General features: G+C 37.9%; 1 protein-coding gene across 1 annotated transcript in view; it reads right to left on the bottom strand.

The window, feature by feature from the left end:
• Positions 1 to 18561, bottom strand: part of ZDHHC15 (zinc finger DHHC-type palmitoyltransferase 15) — a 109189-nt gene that overhangs the window by 60441 nt on the left and 30187 nt on the right. Inside the window, exons 3-4 of the mRNA XM_037139551.2 lie at positions 16941 to 17035; positions 2183 to 2303 (exon numbers count right to left, since the gene is read on the bottom strand). Of these exons, the coding sequence (XP_036995446.1) occupies positions 2183 to 2303; positions 16941 to 17035 (216 nt within the window). The remainder of the gene's footprint in view (positions 1 to 2182; positions 2304 to 16940; positions 17036 to 18561) is intronic.

The raw sequence follows: 18561 nt of genomic DNA, 5'->3' as shown, positions 1-18561 counted from the left end.
AGTTCCACCCATGCTGTTGCAAAGGGTAGTAGCTCCTTCTTTCTCTATGCTGCATAGAATTCCATGGTGTATATGTACCATAATTTTTTGGTCCATTCATTTACTGATGGGCACCTAGGTTGCTTCCAACTCTTGGCTATTGTAAATCGTGCTGCTATGAACATTGTGGTGCATAGGTTCTTTGAGATTGGTGTTTTAGGGTTCTTAGGATATAATCCTAGCAGTGGAATTGCTGGGTCAAAAGGCAGGTCGATTTTTATTTTTCTTAGAAAATTCCATACTGTTTTCCATAATGGTTGCACCAGTCTGCAATCCCACCAACAGTGAACTAGGGTCCCCTTTTCCCCACAACATCTCCAACATTTGTTTGTTACTTTGTTTATGATAGCCATCCTGACTGGTATAAAGTGGTATCTCATTGTGGTTTTAATTTGCATCTCTCTGATGGCTAGCGATATTGAGCATCTCTTCATGTGTCTCTGGATCTTCTGTATGTCCTCCTTGGAGAAGTGTCTGTTCAAGTCCTTTTCCCATTTTTTAATTGGGTTAGTTGTCTTCTTAGAGTGCAGTTGTGTGAGTTCTTTGTATATTTTGGAGATTAAACCTTTTGACAGATTGTTTTTATAGATACAGTCAAAGGTACTGCCCAGTGTAAGCCACCATCATCTCTCACTTAGTTGGCTGCCATAGTTGCTGCCTAATTTTCACTCTGCTTTTATTCTTTCCCCACACTCTACATTTTCTACACAAGAGCCAGGTGATCTATTAAAATGTAAATCGGATCATATCATTCTTCACTTAAAACTTTCAATAGACCTCCAAAACGCTTACAATGAAAATCCCAACTCCTGTTCTGGCTGGTGTGGCTCTGTGGATTGAGTGCCAGCCTGTGAACAAAAAGGTCACCAGTTCAATTCCTAGTCAGGGCACAGGCCTGGAGTTTGGCCCAGTTGTGTGACAGGCAACAGACTGATGTCTCTCTCACACATTGATATTTCCCTCTCTTTCTCTCTCTCTTACCCCTTCTCTCTGAAAATAAATAAGTAAAATCTTTAAACAAAGTTCCAATGCCTTAATATGGCCTGCATCATCTGGCCTTAGACTGATTATTCAACCTTAACTTGTATCACCCTCCTCCAGCCACAGTGGATGTCTTTCTTTTCTTCTAATGATGCAAACCTGCTTCTTTCCCAGGACCTTTTTAAATTTGCAGTTCCTTTTTATTTTTCAGCCTCAGCTCAAATGACATTTCTTCAGAAGAGCCTTCTATTACACTGTATCCTGGGGGCTGCAAACAAATGTTTCAAGGATCCAGGGAATAGGGTGTAGTGAATAAAGTAGTGCATATTTACCCAAGAAAAATGAAGACATCTCTCCACAAATACTTGTACAAGAATGTTTGTAGCAGGTTAACTCATAATATCTTAACACCAGAAAAACCCCAAATATACATCAATGGATGACTAAATAAACAATGATATACTCATACAATAAAATATTACTCAATAATAAAGGAAATGGAATACACAATCATGTGAATAAGTCTCAAAAGCATTATGCTGAATACAGTAAGGCAGGCAAAACAGAAAGTACTGTATAAATCCATTTATACAAAATTCTCCAGCAGATAAAACCAGTCTGGTGTAAAAATATAAGAACAGTGGTTGTATTTAGCGGGATTTACCAGGAATGAGTATGAGACAACATTATGGGATGTAGCAATGTTTATTGAAGTTTTAGTTACTACAAATGTGTACATTCGAAGAAACACTGAATGGTACACTTACAATTTGTCCATGTTTTTATACATGCATGTATATTTTAGGCCCCCCAAATGGTAAAATATTTAGGTGGATTTGTACTGATATCTGCTATTTACCTTAAAATGCACCCAAAATAACGTGGCTTTATTAAAGATGGATTGAGGGATGGGTTTCTGAACAGATATGTGATAAAGCAATATAGTAAAATGTTAGTGGTAGACTGTAATGGTGGGTATACAAATGTTTATTATATAATTCTTCCATCCTAGATGTATGCTTGAAATCTTTTATAATAAAATGCTGAGAAAGACTCCATAGTGTTTTTCAGAAGAGAAGAGAAAAAAGGGGCTAGATTGAGGATATAGATGACTTAAATTTTCTGCTCATCTACCTCTCTAGTTGACTTTGAATAAACTGACCTCCACTCCCGGTTCTTGTGTAAACTGGAAGCTTCTTGGCAATATCAACAAGCATCTGCTTTTGGACCTCAGGTCTCTCTTCATTTTCATAGCGCTCCTTGTCTGTATAGGATAAGTGGAACTGAAAGCAGAAGTAAGAAACAAGACTGTTTTCCAAGGTTAACAAAAAAATAAAAAACAACAATAATAATTTTATTTTAAATTTTTTATTTTATTTATTTTTAGAGGGGAAGGAAGGGAGAGAAAGGGGGAAACCACTTTAATATGTGGGTGTCTCTTGCACACCCCCTACTGGGGACCTGGCATGCAACCCAGGCATGTGCCTTGACTGGGAATCAAACCAGCGATCCCTTGCTTTGCAGGCCAGCACTAAATCCACTGAGCTACACCAGCCCGGGCTAATTATTTTGAAGAAAATATTTGTTGCTTATCCTTGAATCTCAGGTACCTATTTAGCTTGTAAGTTTCTCTGGATATTTATCTCAATGATCTTATCTGGCTTTTATCTCAATCTTGACACTCTGTGTGCTAAGTGGTATTGTTTTATAAATAAAATAAAACTTAGATTAAGTAACTTGAGATTTTTACACTCACTCAACTAGTAAGAAGCAAAACTAATACACAAACCTAGTTCACCTTACTCCAAGACTTGTGCCTTTTCCACTCCATTATACCACAATATGATATTGCATACGGATATGTGACACCTTGCTGACAGGACCCTACTGATGATTAACATATTTGTTAATAAGTTGTAAATATTTTTCATAAGTGACACTTTTGTAGAATCTAGATGAGACTGCTTGTCATATTATCTACATATTCTAATCTTGCAAATGAGTAGAAATTTAGAAATTTTCACAATTTAAGAAATCTGGTCCTGGCTGGCATGTCTCAGTGAATTGAGTGCTGGCCTGCAAAGTAAAAAAGAGAAGGAACTGAGTCTGGCTGGTGGAGCTCAGTGGATTGAGCATGGGCCCACGAACCAAAAGATCGTGGTTCAATTCCCAATGAGGGCACATGCCTGGGTTGCAGGCCAGTCCTCAGCAGGGGATGCATGAGAGGCAATCATACATTGATATTTCACTCCCTCTCTCCTTCCCTTCCCCTCTAAAGATAAATAAATAACATCTTTTAAAAAGACAAGAGAAGGAACTGATCTATGTCCAGACTTTCTGAGTTTAAATCTCTTCCACTTAATAGTTTAAAAAATCACTTTTAAAAATCAGACACTCAGTTTAAGTTTATTCATCTATACAATAGAGGCAATAATACCTGTTTCACGAGTTGGTGTAAAAGTGCTAGATGGTAACAAGTTATTAAAAATCTATTTTTGAGACTCAAGATGGTGTTGGAGTAGTAGGTAGAAGCTACACTCATCTCTTTGCAGGACCAAAGTGGAATTACAAATAAAATATAGAACAATCAACCCAAATAACCAATTGAAGGCTAGCAGAACAGAAGTCTTATAACCAGGGATTTACAAAAGAAGACACATCAAGCCCTAGATGGTGTGACTCAGTGAATTCAGGACTGGCCTGTGAACCAAAGGGTCATGGATTTGATTCCCCATCAGGGTACATGCCTGGGTTGCAGGCCAGGTCTCCAGTGGGGGGTATACAAGAGGCAATGACACACTGAAATTTCTCTCCCTCTCTTTCTGTCTCCCTTCCTCCCTCTCTAAAAAAAATTAATAAATTAAAAAAAATGTCCTCAGGTAAGGATAAAAGAAAAAAAAAAGACACATCAAGACTGCTCCAAAAAGGATGCCCAGGGCCAGTCATAGGCAGCATCTGACATCGGACTACACCATAGTCTATCCCAAGAAGCCCAGAACCAACACATCCAGTGGCCAGCTGCAGACAACATCAGGACAGGATCCAATTAGATTCACAAGAGGCATATCCAAAGGCATATGTTGGCAGGCACCAGACTCTACTGAGGAGAGTTCCACATAGTGTGGTCAGCAACTACACAGCAGTTAGCACACTGTGGTCAGGGTTGATCCTCACAGTTAGCAAGCCTGAAGGTTGAACCCATGCATGTACAGGCCAATAGTAATTAAGACTCAATTACAACCGGAGGGCTCACATAATCCACACAAGGGACATTCATGGAGCACCCAGCTCAGGTGATCAAGGAGACTGTGCCATCGGATCTGACAGTATACCTACTACATAAGGCCACCCTATCAAGACCCCAGAGAAGATCTACCTTGCACATACAGAAAAATCAGGAAAAGGCAGCCTAAATGGGGAGACAAAGAAACATGCCCCAAGTAAAAGAATGAGAGAAATCTCCAGAAAAAGACCTAAGTAAAATGAAGGCAAGTACAGAGGGGGAAAAATGGTAATTTGGATGCTCAAGGCACTTAGTGAGAACTACAACAGCATGAAAAAGGATATAGAAACCATAAAAAAGAGCAATTCAGAAATGAAGAATGTTATATCTGAAATGAAAAATACACTAGAAGGAATAAAAATAAAGCAGAAAATTGAATCAGTAATTTGGAAGACAAGGTAGCAGAAAACACCACATCAGAGCACCAAAAAGAAACAGGAATATTAAAAATGAGGATAGTCAGAGGAACTTTTGGGACAAAAGTGTAACAACAGCTGCATCATAGGCGTACCAGAAGAAGAGAGACAGCAAGAGATCAAGACCTTGTTTAAAGAAATAATGAGACTTCCACCCAGATGGAGGCATAGGTGGAAACATTGTGCCTTCTTGCACAACCACGTCTAAAAACAAAGTTTTAGCCACAAAAAAAAAGCAGCCAAACCACAGAAAATTGAACAATACGAGAGTCCGACAAAAATGAACCACTCAGCCAGACCAGTTAGAGGAGCGGAGCCAGCAGCAGAGCAGGCAAAAAAGATCCCCCACACCCAGATGCATGCAGGCAGCCAAGGGCAGATCTCAGGTGTGGGGTAGTGATGGGGGGACCCAGTGAAGGTGCAAGGTGGCAGGCTGATCACAGTCACACATTTGCACACAGATAAGCCAGCAAAGGACCAAGCAGTGAGACAGATGGTACAGGCCCTAGCAGCAAGAAGGAGCAGAGGGGACTGCCATTGTCCCTCTCTGACCCTGCCCCCACATACAACGTCACAAACCAGCGACCTGGGAGACCCTGCCCTGGTGAACACCCAAGGCTCCCCTCCTCATAAGTAACAGTCTCGAACAGATCAAAACATGGCTCAAGAACTCAGAGCCCCAGAGCTCATAACTCTAAGTGACCAAGAAATTGCCAACCTATCAGAGGCACAGTTCAAAACGCTGGTGATCAGCATGCTCACAGAACTGGTTGATTTTAGTCACAAATTAGAGGGACATATGAATGCTAAACTAACCGAAATGAAGGGAAACATACAGGAAACCGATAGTAATGGAAAGGAAACTGGGACTCAAATCAATGGAGTGGACCAGTAGGAAGAAAAAAATGACCAAACAGAAAAGAATGAAGAAACAAGAATTCAAAAAAATGAGGAGAGGCTTAGGAACCTCCAGGACATCTTTAAACGTTCCAACATCTGAATTATAGGGGTACCACAAAGGGAAGAGGAACAGCCACAAGTGGAAAACTTATTTGAACAAATAATAAAGGAGAACTTCCCCAATCTGGCAAAGGAAATAGACTTCCAGGAAATCCAGGAAGCTCAGAGAGTACCAAAGAAGTTGGACCCAAGAAGGAACACACCAAGGCACATCATCATTACATTAGCCAAGATTAAAATGAAAGAGAGAATCCTAGAAGCAGCAAGAGATAAGGGGATAGTCACCTAGAAAGGAGTTCCCATCAGACTGTCAGCGGATTTCTCAAAAGAGACCTTACAGGCAAGAAGGGGCTGGAAAGAAGTATTCCAAGTCATGAAATCCAAAGACCTACAACCAAGATTGCTCTATCCAGCAAAACTTTCATTTAGAATGGAAGGATACATAAAGTGCTTCTCAGATAAGGTCAAGTTCAAAGAGTTCATCATCACCAAGCCCTTATTATATAAAACGTTAAAGGCACTTACCTAAGAAAAAGAAGATAAAAAAGATGAACAGTGAAAGGACAGCAAACTCACAATTATTAACAAACACACCTAAAACAAAAGCAAACTAAAAGGACAGCTAGATCAGGAGCAGAACCATAGAAATGAAGATCACATGGAGGGTTAGCAACAGGGGAGTGGGAGGAGAAGAAGGGGGGAGAAGGTACAGAAAATTAGTACCATAGATGGTAGATAGAAAATGGGGGGGGGCAAGAATAGTAGGGCAAATATAGAATCTAAAGAACTTGAGACACGTGGTTATAAACTAAAGGGGGGGAAGGGTGGGGGAGGGGTGTGCAGGTGGAGGGCAAGAAAGGGGGTGAAATCGAGCAATTGTAATGGCATAATCAATAAAATATATTTAAAAAAAGAAAATTATACTGACTAACTCAAAAGTTTGTCAAAATTATTTTTAACTTAATAATGCTAGTACCTTGGGGCAACACTTTAATTTTGGTGGTATCTTTTGGAATATAACTTTCTGGTAGTTATAGTGTTACTGCTTGCATGTGATGAATACCTTGTGGTTATTTGACAAGTTGTTTTTTGTTTGGAATCATTGGCCATGCCTGGATGCTCAATTTCTGGCACTAACCAAGCCTTTTTGGGGATTAGAATACAATGAGCTGGCAAATGAAGTTTTGGTGGGGCATTTTGGTGGTGATAGAATAGGATATAGGTGATAGAAAAATTAATATTTTGGCTATTAATTAGGCCCAAAAGACTCACCTTTTCTTTTTACCAAACAAAAATTATAAAGACTTCCACCAAGATGGAGGCATAGGTGGAGACGCAGTGCTTTCTCACACAACCAAGTTTAGAGACAACTTAATATTAGCAACAGAAAACACAGTCAGAACACAGAAAATTGAACTTTTCAGAAGTCTGATAACAACAAATTCTTCAGCCTAACCGGTAAGAAGGGCGAAACCAGCAGCTGGCAGAGCGGGGTTCCACAGGAAAACTCGGACAGATGGACTCAGGCGCAGGGTTGGAACTGGTGGGCAACTCAGCGAGAGACCGCGGGGAAACAGCGAGGGAGCAGGGCTGCGGGTTGACTGTGGTTAGGCATTCGTGCATGGATAGACAAATGAGGGAGTGGGCAATTGGACGGGAGCCAGCAGGCCCCAGCAGTGAGCGGCAGCAGAGGGCACCGCCATTTCCCCGCTCTGACCCCGCCTCCACATACAGCATCATAATCCAGCAACCTAAGTAGCCCTACCCTGGTGAACCACCTAAGGTTCTGCTCCTCACCCAGCTGCGAGAAACAGCGGAGGGGGCCGCCATTTCCCCCACATACAGTGTCACAAACCTGTGACCTGGGAGTCCAAGGCTCCGCTCCTCGTACTTAAGGGGCGCGAACAGACCAAAAATGGCTCAAGAAGATCTCAAAGCCCCAGAGCCTATAAATCTAAGCGATGAAGAAATAGCAAAACTCTCAGACGCACAGTTTAAAACACTGGTCATCAGGATCCTCACAGAACTGGTTGATTATAGCCACAAATTAGACAAACATATGAAGGCGAAACTAATTGAAATGAATGGAATTGCACAGGAAACCAATAGCGATGAAAAGGAAACTGGGACTCAAATCAATGGAGTGGACCAGAAGAAAGCAAATAATGGCCAAACAGAAAAGAGTCAGGAAGCAAGAATTCAAAGAAATGAGGAGAGTCTTAGGAACCTCCAGGACATCTTTAAACACTCCAACATCCGAATTATAGGGGTACCAGAAGGGGGAAAGGCACAGCCACCAGTGGAAAACTTATTTGAACAAATAATAAAGGAGAACTTCCCCAATCTGGCAAAGGAAATAGACTTCCAGGAAATCCAGGAAGCTCAGAGAGTACCAAAGAAGTTGGACCCAAGAAGGAACACACCAAGGCACATCATCATTACATTAGCCAAGATTCAAACGAAGGAAAGAATTCTAGAAGCAGCAAGAGCTAAGGGGACAGTCACCTACAAAGGAGTCCCCATCAGACTGTCAGCATATTTCTCAAAAGAGACCTTACAGGCAAGAAGGGGCTGGAAAGAGGTATTCCAAGTCATGAAATCCAAAGACCTACAACCAAGATTGCTCTATCCAGCAAAACTTTCATTTAGAATGGAAGGACAGATAAGGTGCTTCTCAGATAAGATCAAATTCAAGGAGTTCATCATCACCAAGCCCTTATTATATGAAATGTTAAAGGGACTTATCGAAGAAAAAGAAGTTAAAGAAACATGAACAGTGAAAGGACAACAAAGTCACAGTTATTAACAACCACACCTAAAACAAAAGCAAACTAAAAGGACAGCTAGATCAGGAGGGGAAACATAGAAATGAAGATCTCAAGGAGGGTTAGCAACAGGGGAGTGGGAGAAGGAGAAGGGGGGGAGAAGGTACAGAAAATAAGTAGCATAGACAGTAGATAGAAAATAGATGGGGGGAGCAAGAATAGCATGGGAAATATAGAATCTAAAGAACTTGAGACACATGGTCATAAACTAAAGGGGGGGGTAATGGTGGGGATGGGGGGTAGGGTAGAGGGGAATGAAGGGGGGGAATAGAACAACTGTAATAGCATAATCAATAAAAAATTTTAAAAAATTAAAAAAATAAAATGGCAAAGGATAAAGTCAAAAGGAATTATTATAGCAGCAAGAGACAGTTACGTACAAGGGAGCTCCCATAAAGCTGTCAGCTGATTTTTCAACAGAAACATTTCAGGCCAAAAGGGATTGGCAAGAAATATTCAAAGAGATGAAAAGCAAAGGCCTACAACTAAAACTACTTTATGCAGTAAGGCTATAATTTAACATTGAAGACAAAATAAACAAATTCTCAGACAAAAGAAAGTTAAAGGAGTTTATTACCACCAAACCAGTGCTGCAAGAAATGTTGAAAGGTCTTAAGAAGAAGAAAAAATAATAAAGAGAGGGAGATAAACATAGTTATAAAGAATAACTCTGCAACAAATAAATACCTGTCAATAATAACTTTAAGTGTAAACAGATTAAATGCTCTAGTCAAAAGACATAGCATTGCTGAATGGATAAGAAAACAAGGCCTATATATATGTTGTCTACAAGAGACTCACTCAGAATAAAGTACAACTAACAGTCTGAAAGGAAAGGGATGTAAAAAAATTTTTTCCAAGCAAGTGAAAACAAAACAAAACAAAAAGCTGTTGTAGCAACACTTATATCAGACAAAATAGACTTCAAAACCAAGGCTGTATCAACAGACAAAGAAAGACACTACCTAATACTAAAGGGATGAATTCAACAAGAAAATATAACCCTTGTAAACATATATGCACCCAACATAGGAACACCTAAATATATAAAGAAAATCTTATGACATAAAGAGAGAGATCAACAGTAATACAGTCATAGTAGTGGACTTTTTAACACACTATTTATATCAATGGATAGATCTTCCAGACAAAAAACAATAGGCAAGAGTGATCTTACATGACACACTCTACCAAATGGATCTCCCTGATATTTACAGAACATTTTATCTCACAGCAGCAAAATCTACATTCTTATAAAGTGCATGTGGAACATTCTTTAGGATAGACCACTTGTTAGAACACAAAACAAGTCTTAATAAATTCAAGAAGATTAAAATCTTCTGAAGATTAAAAAAGGATATTTTCTGATCACAATTGTATGGAACTAGAAATTAATTACAAAAAATAAAACAGAAAAACACACAAACACATGAAGGCTAAATAACACAGTACTAAACAATAAATGTGTTAATAATGAGATCAAGGAAGAAATCAAACATTAACTGGAGAAAAATTAAAATGAACACACAACAACCCAAAATCTATGGAACACAGCAAAAAGAGTTCCAAGAAGGAAAATTATAGCATTTCAGGCCTACCTCAAGAAGCAAGAAATCTCAAATAAACAATCTAACCCTACACCTAAAAGAAATAGATAAAAACAACAAAGCCCAGAGTAAGCAGAAGAAAGGAAACAATAAAGATTAGAGTGGAAATGCCATAGAGACAAAAATTACAAAAGATTAATGAAATCAAGAGCCGGTTCCTTGAAAAGATAATAAAAAAACTGACATATCTTTAACCAAACACATCAAGAAAAAAAGAGAGAAGATGCAAATAAATAAAGTCAGAAATGATGAGGGGGAAGTAACAACTGACACCACAGAAATACAAAGGTTTATAAGAAAATATTACAAACAACTATATGCCAACAAGCTGGACAATCTGGACAAAACATAAATTTATACAAGCATACAATCTTCCAAAACTAAATCAAAATAGACTGATTGCAATTAATTAAATTTAAGCAGTAATAAAAAAAATACTTCCAGCTAACAAAAGTTTTGGACTGGATAGCTTCATAAAAGAATTTTATCAAATATTTGAAAAAAAATACCTATCCTCAAGCTACTCCAAAAAACTCAAGAGGAGCAAAGCCTCTCAAGCTCATTTAATAATGTTATCTATGAAAACAGATCATTTTATTTCTTCATGTCAAATTTAGATGACTTTTTTTCTTGCTTATGATACAAAGTGTTTCTCCCTCTTCCATTTCTGGGGAGAAAATTTGAGAAAAATTTGTGTTAATTCTTCTTTAAATGTTTGTTATTTAACTGTGAAATCATCTGGTTGTGGTCTTTTTTCTTTATAGATTTTTTATTATTATTACCTCTTAACATTATACTTATATTCAGACATTTTATTTCTTCTTGGTTTAGTTGTAGTAGTTTGTGTGTTTCTAAGAATTTACCCATATCATCCAGATTATTTTATTTCTTGACACACAATTCTTCATAATACTTTCTAATAATTTCTATTTATGTAAAGTCTATAGTAGTGCCCCACTTTTCTTTCTAGTAGTAATACTTTGTGTCTTCTCTCCTTTCTCTATCTAGGTCAGTTGAGCTAAAGGTTTGCAAATTTAGTTGATCTTAAAATCCCACTTTTGGTTTTATTGATTACCTCTACTGTATTCTATTTTTATTTAGTTTATCTCTGCTTTAATCCTTATTGTTTACTCTGCTAACTTTGGGTTTAGACTGCTCTTAATTTTTTCATTCTTTAAGGTGTAATGTATATTGCATTGATATATTAGTCCTTTTTATTTTTTGAAAAGATTTTATTTTAGTTTTAGAGAAGGGAAGGGAGGGAGAAAGGGAGACAAACATCAGTGTGTGGTTGCCTCTCACATGCCCCCTACTGGGGACCTGGGCTATAATCCAGGAATGTACCCTGACGGGGAATTGAACCAGCAACCCTTTGGTTCAGAGGCCGGCACTCAATCCACTGAGCCACACCAGCCAGGGCAATATATTACTCCTTTTTATAACATAGATATTTATAGGTTGTTGACATTTTTATTTTAATTTTTATTGTTGTTCAACTACAATTGTCTCCATTTTCCCCACCCCACTCACCCCACCTCCCACCCTCAACCCTACCCCTCTTTGGATTTGTCCATGGTTCCTTTATACATGTTTGCTGATCACCCTTCCCCTTCTTTACCCCATTATCCCTCCCCTCTGGTTACTGTCACTTTGTTCTTTATTTCAATGTCTCTGGTTATATTTTGCTTGCTTGTTGTTTTGTTGATTAGGTTCCACTTATAGGTAACATCATATGGTATTTGATGTTCACCATCTGGCTTATTTCACTTAGCATAATGTTCTCCAGATATATCCATGCTAGCATGAAGGATAGGAGCTCCTTCTTTCTTTCTGCTATGTAGTATATAATTGTGTAAATGTACCATATTTTTTGATCCAATCATTTACTGATGGGCACCTAGGTTGCCTTCAACACTTGACTATTGTAAATTGTGCTGCTATGAACATTGGTGTGCATAGGTTCTTTTGAATTGGTGTTTCAGGATTCTTAGAGTATAATCCCAACAGTGAAATTGCTGGGTGAAAAGGCAGTTCCATTTTTAGTTTTCTGAGGAAATTCCATGCTGTTTTCCACAGTGGCTACACCAGTCTGCAATCCCACCAACAGTGAACTAGGGTTCCCTTTTCTCCACAACCTCACCAGCACTTGTTTGTTGATTTGCTTACGATGGCCATTCTGACCCATGTGAAGTGGTATCTCACTGTGGTTTTAATTTGCATCTCTGATGGCTAGTGATGCTGAGCATCCTTTACATGTCTCTGGGCCCTCTGTATGTCCTTCTTGGAGAAATGGCTGTTCAGGTCCTTTGCCCATTTTTTAATTGGATGGTTTTTCTTCCTGGAGTGGAATCATGAGTTCTTTATATATTTTGGAGATCAAACTCTTGTCTAAGGTATCATTGGCAAATATATTTTCCTATATGGTTGGTTCCCTTTTCATTTTGCTGATGTTTTCTTTAGCCATGCAGAAGCTTTTTGTTTTGATGAAGTCCCATTTGTTTATTCTTTCCTTTATGTCCCTTGCTCTAGTGGACATATAGGTGAAAATACTGCTGTGCAGAATATCTGAGATTTTCCTGCCTATGTTTTCCTCTAGAACTTTTATAGTGTCATGACTTATATTTAAGTCTTTTATCCATCTTGAGTTTATTTTTGTGTATAGTTTAAGTTGGTTGAGTTTCATTTTTCTGCATGTCCAGATCTCCTAACAACATATGTTGAAGAGGCTATTTTTACTCCTTTTTATGCCCCTGCTCCCTTTGTCAAATATTAATTGATCATAGAGATCTGGTTTTATTTCTCGGCTCTCCATTCTGTTCCATTGATCTATATGTCTGTTCTTATGCCAGTAACAGACTTTTGATTACAGTGGCCTTGTAACATAGTTTGATATCAGGTATTGTGATCATATCTTTATCACTGTGATCAGTGGCACAATGAATATAAGAGTGTAGATATCTCTTTGAGATACAGACTTCATTTCCTTTAGATATATACCCTGAAGTGGCATTGCTGGATGATATGGTAACTCTACTGTTAATATTTTGAGGAACAACTATTCTGTTTTCCATAGTGGCAGCAACAATTTACATGCCCAAGAGTGCTAAAGGATTCCATTTTCTTCACATCCTCTCCAACACCTGTTATGTTTTGACTTTTTGATAATAGCCATTCTGACTGTTGTTAGGTGATCTCTCTGGTTTGATTTGCATTTCACTGATAATTTGCATTTTCCCTATGTTTAGCACCTTTTCATATACCTGTTAGCTATTCATATGTCTTCTTTCAAAAATGTTTATTTGGGTCTTTTTCAATGGGTTGCTAGTTTTGTGGGGGTTTTTTTATATTGAGTTGTTGAGTTCCATACAAGACCCTTCCAGAAGGTATCCAGCCACATAATATGAAAAATACAGACATTTATTGAAGAAGTTACGAGAAACATTACACATGGGACAATGCTACCTTCAAAGTAGGCACCTTGGGACCTCACATAGTGTTCCTAATCACCATCAGCTGTCCCCCCATATTTTTCTGAATCTCATTAATGGTCTGAAATCTTTTTCTTTTCAATGATGCTTTTAGTTTTGGGAAAAGCCAGAAGTCACGGGGCACTAAATCTGGGCTGTAGGGGGCTGAGTCACTGGAGTGATTTGATGTTTCACCAAAAAAACTCTGCACAAGATATGATGCATGAGCAGGTTCACTGTCGTGATGAAGCTGCCAATTAGCAGTTGCCCATAGTTGCAGTCTTCTGAATCATTTGAATAGTTTCTGTGGAGGAATGTTCAAACTTAAAGCACAATTTGATGGAGATTTATTACTCTACTTGCTCAGTCATTTTTAATGCAATTGCCATACAGTATACATGCTCACTCAATGGTGTCTACCACCCTCACTGACTAGAACAAGTTCTAGTCAGTATTCATGCATGAACATTCCAGCCCATTCTCCTTGGCTGCCAGGTTACATTGGTGTAGTTATATTAACAGCAGCTGGCGTTTTTCTGGACAGACCTCAGTATATATCTTGGATAATAATCTTTTTGCAAGTATAAAGTTTGCAAATATTATCTCTTATTCCATATATTGCAATATCATTGTGTTGGTTGTTTTTATTGCTGTGTAAACAGTTTTTAGTTAAATGTAGTTGCACTTGTTTATTTTTGGTTTGGTTGCATATACTTCTGGTGTCAAAACCAAAAAAAAAAAATCATACCAAGACCAATTTCAGGTAGGTTTTCTAAGAATTTCATGGTTTGAGGTTTTATGTTTAAATTATTTTATTCCATTTTAAATTATTTTTGAATGGACTAAAGGTCCAATTTCATTCTTTTTTGTACAGATATCCAGTGTTTCCACCAACATTTACTAAAGAGATTATTATTTTTCCATTGTGTATTCTTGGCAACTTGTTGAAGATTAGTTGACTATATATGCATGGGTTTATTTCTGGGCTCTTGATTCTGTTCCATTTATCTATGTGTCTGTTTTTATGTCAGCAGTATACTGTTTTGATTATTATACCTTTATAACATGATTTGAAATCAGAAAGTATGATGCCTCCAGCTTCTATAAATCTACAGGCTCACAGAGCTACAGAGGTTTTGGAGTCTGAGGCATAGGCTCCATTGACTTAGGTACACGCACTTGCTGAGCAGTAATGGAACTAGAGTCCAAAGAGCAGCTATATGTGGTATATAGATGAGTCTGATATGGTGGCAACTCGGGTCTTAAGTTTGAATACTTGTGGAAAAGCTATGGTAATGGATTCTAGAGTACAGGTACATATACTTCAGCAGTGCTCCAGTTTCCATGTTGTAAACACTTGCAGAGTAGCCATGGATTTAGGGTCCAGAGCACAAGTGTGCGTAGAATGATAGTGTCTCTGGGATCTGCAGCATGAGATATCATGTGTTGTTAGTGGCTCTGGTGTCTGAGGTGCTGGTATAGGCGGAGTGGCTATGAAGCCAGGGTTTGCAGGACAAGCATGGGCGGAATGGCTGTTATGTTGGCATCTAGTGGCAAGTACATGTAAAGTATCCTGGGGTCTAGAGAAAGCACAAGGTTGTGGGTAGCATCCCCAGTACTCAATGGCACAATAGGGGCTTCTTTTTGTAGGGAGGTCTCAGCAGCATCCTACTTTAAGGACAGTCTGTGGCAGTGATGGCTATTGGTTATCTCAGTGGCAAAAGCTGCCAGTATCCTCTGTGGTGGAGACTGCTGGGGTCCATACTGCCAAACATTTTGAGATCCTCTGCTGTTAAAACTGTGGAAAGTTATGGCTGTCCCAGGGGCTGTTGCGGTTCTCGGTGGCAAAAGCTGCCAGAGTCCTCTACAAAGGAGTCCACTGGTGACTACATTAGTACCTGTTGTGTGGCTGATACTGTTAGCACCTGCCCTGTTTCTTTGTTCTTAGCCTTCTCAAGATGTCACCATCAAATTAATCTTCCTAGCAATTCTTCCTGTATGATTATTCTCCATTTTTTGTTCTGCTGTGTTGCTACAGGTATGTAATTAGATTCTTTTGACCTCCCATGACTATTTTCATTCAAGCATAGCTGTGTGTTGTTTTTGGTAGGAGGACAAAGGCCAGTGTCTACTACTTTGTCATCTTTCTGGCATCACTCAGTGAGATCCTTTTCTCCCTTGTATCTTGCAGCAGTTTTTGTCTTAAAATCCCCCTTATGTGATGTTAGTACAGCTCCTCTTGTTGCTATCTTTAGGTTACTATTTGCTTGGAATATTTTCCATCCTTTCACCTTTGACCTATTTATGTCTTCAGTTCTAAAGTGACTCATTTGGCCCTGGCTGGTGTGGCTCAGTGGATTAAGTGCCAGCCTGCAAACCAAAGGGTCACCAGTTCAATTCCCAGTCAGGGCACATGCCTGGGTTGCAGACCAGGTCCCCAGTAGGGGGAGCATGAGAGGCAACCACACATTGATGTTTCTCTCTCTCTTTCTCCCTCCCGTCTCTTCTCTCTAAAAATAATTAAATATAATCTTTAAAAAAATGAAGTGACTCATATATAGACAGCATAAAGCCAGGTGATGCTAATCCATTACATAAATATCTGCCTTTCAACTGGATAGTTTAATTCATTTATATTTTAAATAATTACTTATAAGGAGAACTTGTACAATTTTTCTATTTATTTTCTATATGCTTATATCTTTTATGTTCATCAGTTCTTGCATTGCTGCCTTGTTTTGCATTTTATTTTTTTCTTGTGTACCAATTTGATTCCTTAAATGGTAAAATTTAAACCAGTATTTTTTTTAATGTTTGCAGGCTGTTTAAGTCTCTTCCATTGTTTTTTTTTTCCTACTTTGGAATTAAAACTGTTTTATAGTAGTCACATAATAGAAATGCCTGGTATAATTACAAATTTTTAAATAAATATTCCCAAATATTGCAGGAAACACTTTGATTCAACACAGCACAATTTGAAAATGATCAATTGAACTATTGTAACTTTTTCCTAACAGTTGTCTTCCACAGTCTCACTGGGTTCTAAAATAATAGCTTCATAGAATTGAACTAGATGAATTTTCAGAATCCAAATGGGTTTTTGTTTGTCTAATTATATCATCAATGCAGGTAGTAGTTTTCTAGTATTAAATATATCCATGGCTGGTGATTTCACAAATACCTTCAATAGGCAATCCTACACTTAATTTATCTTTATCACCAAGAGTCCTTTTGAAATATTACCCTTAATCTCTGTTTTTGTAATAGAAAGCTTTTTACTTTCCTTTTTGTCCTTTTCTTGCATTATTGGCATTTCTACTTTCCTCTGTTTTTAGGCTTTATGAAATAACCAGTATTCTTACCTTTTGATTTGGCTGTTGTGGGAGTGTAAAAATAGACTTCCAGTAGGTCCAGGTAAAGAACACAAAGATGGCATGGTAGAATATGAGGTAGATAACTGAAATTTAAGAAAATAAAACAGTGTTTATACTGTCCTTTTGCCCACTTCTAAGAGTTCAAAAAGACATAAAGCTCAACAACAAACTTCTACTTTGTTTTTCTAGTAGCAATTATTTTTTTAGTATTACTATGAAACATTAACTTTACTCTTCCCACACAGTGACAGTAACAAGTAACATGACAAATTTTGAACCAGGGATGTTCTAGAAGTTGCATGTTTTAAAAGTTGGCATACAGTTCTGGGAGTAAAGAGGTAATGTCCCTATGACAATATGGGGAAACTACTATAACTGTCATTAACTCTACCACTGTGGGTGATGAAAAATAATAACAGTATTTGAACAACACTACATACTTTAGAATGTGTATTCATAATATCTCATTTAATTTTTAAATAAGTTTCTCAGACAAGTAATAGAATAGGAATAGTTAACTATAGGAGTAGTTCATTAACTGCAGGGGTAGTTGATGATCCAAATTCACACAACTACTCTAAAATGTAGCCAGATTTTAAAAACAGGAATTCTGACTCTAAATCACAAGTTCTTTTCAATAGCTCCAAAGACTACACACTTTGAAAATGTAAGGTATACCTTCGGGACCATTATAAAAGTAGTTATCCACTTCTTATCTTTTTATGCCCTTTGCCTCCTGGATAGTTCTTCTAATATGGGAACTATAAGCATTCTTCACAGAAGTCATTGTAAGACTGAGGGTCAGCTCACTATTTAATTTTGAATTCTCGCATAGTAAGGTCTTATTCCCTTTTTAGAAAAATATTAAATTTATTTGTGTGACATTTGCTAATAAAATTATGTGTATCAACTGTACAACTCTATAATATATTGTCAGTATATTGCATTGTGTATTTTCTTGAATTTGGGTGGTGACCTCCAGGTCTTACAACTTCAATCTATCAGAAATATTCATGGGAATGATGTTACAGAAATGTTAATAGGGCTGAGCCTTCCATACATTTATAGCAGAATTAAAAAAAAATAACTGTACTCTCTTGGTATAGTGCCCCCAGCCCTATAAGATTTCTTTTTATGTGGTTAACTTCTGTAATTATAAAATCTCCTTTCAAACTCAAGCAGCATAAAGTAAAAAGTAAATGTCCATCCCACACATACATCTAATTTCCCACCTCCCCTTTCCTAAGTCATAATACCTGTTTGGTTTGGTGTTTGTTGTATATCATTCCAGACCTTCTTATTTTTATATGTTTCTATAAATATATATAAACATAATATACATGTAGAATTTTTATTTTTTATTTTTTTTAACAAATTTTATTTATCTTTAGAGGGGAAGGGAAGGAGAGAGGGAGAGAAACATCAATGTATGGTTGCCTTTCCTGCGTCCCCTGCTGGGAACTGACCTGCAGGGAACTGGCCTGCAACCCAGGCATGTGCCCTGACTGGGAATTGAACCGCGATTGTCTGGTTCGCAGGCCCGCGCTCAATCCACTGAGCTACACCAGCCAGGGAGAATTTTTATATTTAAAAGTTTTTCATTGTAAAA

Source organism: Artibeus jamaicensis, unplaced genomic scaffold (assembly GCF_021234435.1).
Source record: "Artibeus jamaicensis isolate MK-2021 breed Jamaican fruit bat unplaced genomic scaffold, CSHL_Jam_final contig_240, whole genome shotgun sequence".
Lineage (NCBI taxonomy): Eukaryota > Metazoa > Chordata > Mammalia > Chiroptera > Phyllostomidae > Artibeus > Artibeus jamaicensis.
The sequence above is the reverse complement of the archived record's forward strand: the minus strand, read 5'-3'. Positions and strand labels throughout refer to the sequence as shown.